Source organism: Microtus ochrogaster, linkage group LG3, assembly GCF_000317375.1.
Source record: "Microtus ochrogaster isolate Prairie Vole_2 linkage group LG3, MicOch1.0, whole genome shotgun sequence".
Lineage (NCBI taxonomy): Eukaryota > Metazoa > Chordata > Mammalia > Rodentia > Cricetidae > Microtus > Microtus ochrogaster.
The window spans coordinates 22,408,236-22,415,138 of record NC_022029.1 but is presented as its reverse complement, the minus strand read 5'-3'; the positions used below and the strand labels follow the sequence as shown (position 1 = coordinate 22,415,138).

The 6,903-nt window shown below is 37.6% G+C and overlaps 1 protein-coding gene across 1 annotated transcript in view; it reads left to right on the top strand.

Moving 5' to 3' along the window:
* Positions 1 to 390: 390 nt before the first annotated feature.
* Positions 391 to 6,903, top strand: part of LOC101992329 (glutamate receptor ionotropic, delta-2) — a 344,620-nt gene continuing 338,107 nt past the window's right edge. Inside the window, exons 1-2 of the mRNA XM_013351292.2 lie at positions 391 to 451; positions 706 to 893. Coding sequence (XP_013206746.2) covers positions 391 to 451; positions 706 to 893 — 249 coding nt within the window. The remainder of the gene's footprint in view (positions 452 to 705; positions 894 to 6,903) is intronic.

Here is a 6,903-nt window from a genome sequence, read left to right as displayed (position 1 = left end):
TCAAATTTTATTCCTCTGACATTTGCAGGCAGTAATTTTAAAATGGGTAGCCGTCAGTTTTTGGATACTACAAGAGGCAATAACTATATGAGAGCAAGCAGGCATTAAACCACCATTTTGAACAATAAAGAATAATTAGCATATGGTTTTCAAGGAAAGATTGTTGTCAAAATATTCCAAGAAAAGTAGCAGCACTGACCAAAAAACAAATTATATTGTCTTTATGTATTAGGAACACTTAAAGCGTGCACACACACACAGCACACACGTAGGCACACACACATACACACACACACACACACACTTTATATGTGACTATCCGCTACATAAAAGCAGTTGTTCCTCTATCTATATAAAACATTGTTCATATTTTAAGGCTCTTTTTTCCTCATGAAAAGCATTGCACAATTAAATGACAGCATTAAGGCTTTGAGAAAATTTAACTTCTGCGGTAACTGCCATATTAGTGAGAAACTCTGTAAGGGTTACATGCACTTTTATTCATCCAATTAGCACATTGCAGTGACAGAGCTATTGGTGACTATGTGACTCCTCATTAATTCAGATGTCCTCTATGATTCTTGTAAAGCACGCTGGCTTCTGACATATGCCATATGATGGTATTTAAAGGCAGGAGATGGCATTTCTGATTGCTTAATTTGCTATTAAGAGAGATAAGGTTTCCATGCTAGTTATTCTGTGCAGTACCACACATCCTCTACAAGGTCTACACAGAGGTGACTGGGCTGCTCTTTAGTCAGAAAAGTGATCAAAGATACTTTGCCTTTCAGCTTGGGTGCTGGAATCCTGTCACGGGTCTGAACGGGTCACTGACTGACAAGAAACTGGAGAATAACATGCGGGGCGTGGTTCTACGTGTGGTGACTGTACTGGTAAGCACCATCCTACCCTTGTAGTTTGAGCCCATAGAGGGTCCTCTAATTTTTGCTGATTTTTGTTTTATCAAGTAATGTCATAATCTTAGACGAGCTTTTAAAGGAACCTTGACTATGATTTCTAAGACAGCTTCAATGGTCATATTATCCATCCTTCCATTTCTATGAATTTGAATTGAGTTCTATAGGCTATAGTTTTTATTAATGTGCTTCTTTTAGGATATTCGTTAGACTGTTTGATCTGATTTCCTACCATTTCCATACATTATAAGAAGTGCAATCCATCAGACACATCCATCATCGAAAGAATACCATGCACATAGAGGTATCAATGTAGAGATCACCCAATTGTTTAATGGATGCTTATCTAGCATTAAATGTGGCTTCCTGGGGTACTAGCAAATAAAATAGGTACATTTTACTGTTTTTATGACCTTGACATCTATGGTTATGTGAATAGGATTATATATGAGGACATTTGTTATAATTCCACTCACTTGTTGGAAAAACAATTTTTATCATTCTGTATTATTTTGGTTGGAGAGATGGTTCAAAGGCTCACGGTTTATACTGCTCTGTAGGAAACCTGTGTTTGATTTTAAACATCCATGTAAGGTGGCTCACAATCATCTGTAACTCCAGCTTCAAGGGATTCCAGTGACAATGGCCTTCTAGACACTGGTGCCATGCTTACCTACTTCCATAGACACACACACACACACACACACACACACACACACACAGGAAAATAAAATAGATCTTTTTAAAAGTAGAAAGGGTATCTTATAAGCCAAATTAATTGCAGAATTAGTGAATAAACAAAGCTGTATGATATATTGCTAATAATTGAATGCTCAATACCAGCAGCTGTCTGTATATATGTTTAATATGAGTTAACAGATCTAAACATAATTTCCTTAAAAATTATCTGAGACATCTGCAAAAGAAAATCTAAAGGCCTAGCCTATTCCCTCTGTGTCATATCTAAAATGTATTTCTAGTTGTGATTTTAACAAGTTTCTAACTTGTAATTATTTCACCAAATGTTTTACAACTGAAATGTGAATGTGCTTCTGTTTGAACCTAAGTGTGCAGTTATCAATTTGCATTTAAGTACTAACAGTTAGAAGACAGACAGTTGAAGCACAAACAGCTATCACTAATCTCCTTCCTAGTGATTATCAGGGAAACTCTGTGACAAGCACCATAGAAGCTGGTGCAGGGGATCTGATTTTGTTTGAGAAAGAAAACAGTTTTAAAGCAAATTCAGCAATTAGAAAATGCAGTTGCTTAGCAACTAATTATTTAGTATTTAGCATAGGACAGACTTGGCCATAACAGAGTAGATAACACACAGATCCTAATCTTGGGGTATGCTCAGAATTTGGTAGGTTAAACCAGTTAAGATTATTATTTATATCAGATCCCCTGTAAAGCCCTCTGTAATATCATATACTTTAGTCATTTCAGTATTCACAGTGTACACTATTCTAACCCACCAGAATATGAACGGATAAAACAAATCAACCATCAGGTGAAAAAGGAAAAAACTGTGAAAGACTAGACAGGTGACAGAGCAGAGTTGAAAGCCAAACCCAGCAAGTCCCGCCTCCAGACCTTTAACCCCTTCCCCTATGCAATGAATCAGGCTCTCTCCACCCCTGCTGTGACGAGAGCGAGGGTGGGGGGCTGTATTCTATTTGACTAGAGAATTGGAGATGTTTAAATTCTGACTGAGGTAAAAGTGACTTTTATGGGGCGAGCTTCATAGAACCAATCATTTTACATTCATTTCCAGGCTGAATAAAATGATTTTGCTCATGAAGGTTATGCTTCCTGCAGTGATAATGCCACCTATCCCAGGTTTACCTGTCTGTTTGCTGCAAACTAAGCCCTGCACAGACCCCAAGAGCAGATGACTAAGCGACGGGAAGATCTGTTGGCTTTCCGTGTTGTCTGCAGTGAGCTTACCAGTTGGGTGCCAGTTAGATGAGCACTCATTACTTTTATTATGTTCACACAGTTTATAGCCAGCATGTAATACTGCCAAAAACTTAATCATTCATTTATGGGACTCAATCTGACATTGTCCTTCCTACTTATTTCCAATATGCATGTTTCATAACTCCGTTATGTGTCCTTACAAGCTCTGTTCATCCAAATCGATAATCATACCCCTCTATTCACCCAGTTACTCCTAAAGCTTGATGCATTCATTAGCAGGCCTTGGCAGAACTATGGCTCCATCTACAGTTGAACTAGAACTGCCCTAGTATCTTTTATTCCAGGAATGTATCTCCAATACTTTCTCAAAAGGTGAAAAACCCCAGTGCAAGTTCCCCAGAAATGATTTTTTAACATTTATGATATTACAAAAAGAATATAGTCACCTCCACTCACCCACTTTCACTTCTTAGAAAACTTACACCGTCTGTTATAGAGAAGTTATGTAGCTGACTCTACTTAAGTAGACTCTACTTAAGTCTCTACTTACTTAAGTTTGGAATCGCCCATTTGTGCCTTTATTAATGATATTTTATGGATCTGAGGTAAAGAGTCGAACAATAGATCAAATAATTTAAGACTCTATTACACGGGAACCCTAGAGGCAGGCAGTAGTTAGTAGAGTCAGGTAGTTTATTGGACAGAATTAAATGAGGTAACTGTCACAGGACAGTGAATACCACTAAAGGAACCAGCAATGGTATTGAGCACTTGGGCCTGGTTGGGTAAAGAAGCCTTGGTTTTGGTGGAGCTTGAAGAGGACTTCAGTAGCTGGCACTGGAGCAAAGGATTTAACCCTGGGGTCTGTGAATGTTGGGACCGGAAGAGGATGCAGAGTCCCGGAAGTCCCAGGAAGACGGACTGAACCACAGGCTTCTCCTGTCTCATTCCTACCGCCTTACCCGCACTTTCCACTTCCCTCCAATTAAAATTTCAGCCGGAAGTCAGAAGGCCACGGAGCCTGCCTAAGCCAGAACATGCTTGTCCCTCCCCACGCAGAGTAGACAATGAGGGTTGTGGTGAGTCTGGGGGAACCAGGAAGACACACACCTGAAGTGTCATGTGACTGGACCTATTCAGAAACACTATCTATCCTCCATTTACTCCTTATCAAACCCTGTAAAAGCTATGCAAGGTCCAGAGTGAATAAAAGCACACAAGGTTGAACTAAATTCCCATGCCCATGCTGCCAAAAAGAGCTAGATAGTTCCAGCTCAGAGTTCAGTTATAGAGGCCATGTGCTTCAGCACTCTGTCTTCTCAATCCGAAAAAGAAAAATGTAAACAAACACACAAACGAAACTCTTTTTGCCTTATATTAAATATGTTATGGCAACTGAGCTGTGAGGGCATGCGTTACTGGATTGACACACGAGGACATTTTCAGGATGACTTCATATGTAGATGACTTTGTTTTCCACTATAAACAAAACCACAGATATATTTCTTGAAATAGAGGAAATGAAAGCATGACAGCCAGGTAGATCCCTGATAATCCCTTTTCTGTTTCTTGCACTTTAGCATTTGCTTCTTACCAAGTATACCAAGAGCTTTGTGTTAGTGCAAAACAATGGTGAAGATGATTTTCTCTCTCTTTTAAGAGGAAAGTATATTAATAGAGCTAAAAATCAATGCCATTTGATTTTTTTAAAACTGATAATTTACACTGTTTGAAACTTCATTGTGTCCTAAATACAATCCTAAAACTTAGAAACTATAATGGAAATGCCTGAGTGGTCATATATAAAGAAGTACAAAAGGTTCAAGAAGCAAAATCATAATTTATGTGGTGCGCATTTGTTAGTAATTATTATTTACATGGATTGCTTAGGCCTAAAAAAAGCTTCATAGCATCTCTAATGAAGTTACTGTGAGAAATTCCTACAACAAACAGTCTTCCAGGTGCTGGGGAAAAACACAACATACATGCCTACAGGAAACTTCCTTCATCACTGCACAACTACATACAGGAAGCATCTTCTAGCTCTGTGATCTTCAACCCTCCTAACATACAGTTCCTCATGTTGTGGTTGTTATGGTTTTTGGGGAAGTATAACTTGATGGATCCATCGAGGTCAAGAAATGCTGACAAATTATACCATGCAACAGATTTCACACAAGAGATTTACTCGAAGTGGGAGGGGCAGCAACAGAGGACAGAAAAAGTGAGCTAACAGGCTGTGATAGTAGGGACTTTAGCAGGGACTTTTTAAAGGGTCCATGTGTCTCATTTGGTGGCTGGTGATGACATGATTGCTGGCGCTGAGGAGCTGAAAGCAGCCATGTGGAGCACCTGGTTTTCAGTAGTAGTGACCCCCAAACATACAATTATTTTTGCTGCTACTTCATACTGTAAGTGGTCTATACAGAAATAAAAGCTGAATTTAAATTTGAAATAAGTAATGCTATAGTCATGCAAAATCTCCTTTTCTGACCAACTGTTGTCTTACAAGATTTATAATTTGATCTACAACTCAAGATTTACTTTCAGCAATGCATATAAAGAACATAAGACTCTCTATTTCCAGAAAATTTAGGACTATTAAATCTTATATCATGGGCAAAATGAGAAAATGATTTAGTATTTTCATTGTAAATCCAAATAATTAATATTTTCAAGGTTAAAAAAGCAAAACAAAACCATAATTCAACATAGCAGCAATCATTTTGTATGAGTTAGTAAGTCCACCTTTCATGAAAGGTTAAAAATTATCTCAAATTAGATATTTTTTTTTTCAATTAGTTTTTACTCTTGGAGGTAGCTCTTGTCTGCCTCTTTTGGTGATATTTTTCTGTTCTATGTAGTATTTTATCATACTTTGTGAAAATATGAGTTTTTGAAAATCAGTATAAAAGACAGAGAAAAGAAAAGGACAGAACAGTTGTGTAGATTTGAGATTCTCTGGGGAACAGCAGTTCGTTCTAACGAGACAAAAGGGCTTGATTCTCTCCTTTTGGAATATGCCTCTTCTGAAAATCATAAATGTAACTTGCCTGTAATAAATACAGATTGGGAATTACTTTGTATTTATTTTTATTTAAAGGCATTATGATTGGCAAATACGAACCAAATTTACAATTTGTATAGATACAGGACAGTGTGAAGACAATTTTTAGTCCTTCATGTATATCAGTTAATAATTTACAACAGCCAAGAATCTAATCTGAATATCAATTTTCTGTCTGTGAGAGGGAAAAAAAGCTGACTACAAAGGTGATTGCTGAAAAAAGTATGTCAAGTATTTCTTTTATTTTATTAAAAGATTTATTTATTTTTATTTTATGTGCATTGGTGTTTTGCCTGCATGTATGTCTGTGTGAGAGTGTTGGATCCTCTAGAACTGGAGTTACAGACAGTTGTGAACTGTCAATTGAGTGTTGGGAATTGAACTCAGGACCCCAAAAGAGTAACTAGTACTCCTAAATGCTGAACCATCTCTCCAATCCCATGGAGAATTTCTAACTTAAAGTGTTTTACCTCCATGGAACTTGGGTATAGAAATTTACGGAAGAAAGATAATAGGGCATATTAGAGTCCATGACAGTGTGATAAGCCATGGTCACCAAATGAGCTTTTACAGGAGTCGGTAGAGGTCTTTAAGGCTGAAGGAAAAGTGTAAGGAGAATAGGCATGAGTCCCTGCCACATCAATTTAGAAATGTACGAAGGAGCCCCACCACCAACTAGCCCTCCTGCACCTGAAGGTGATGCTTCCTTGATAGAAGAAGCCACCCCTTACCCTCAAAGGCACCAAGAAATATGACCGTCCCAGACCTTCAATAAATTACACAGTCTGATGGTATCGCATTAGGACTATTAAATCTTATAACATGAATGAAAGTAGAAAATGATTTAACATTTTCATTGTACATCCAAACAACTAATATTATTAAGGTTAAAAAATGAAACAAAACAAAAGAAAATTGTGATTCAGAATAGCAGGAATCATTTGTGTATGAGACAGCAAATCCACCTTTCATGAGAGGTTAAAAATGACATCAAAT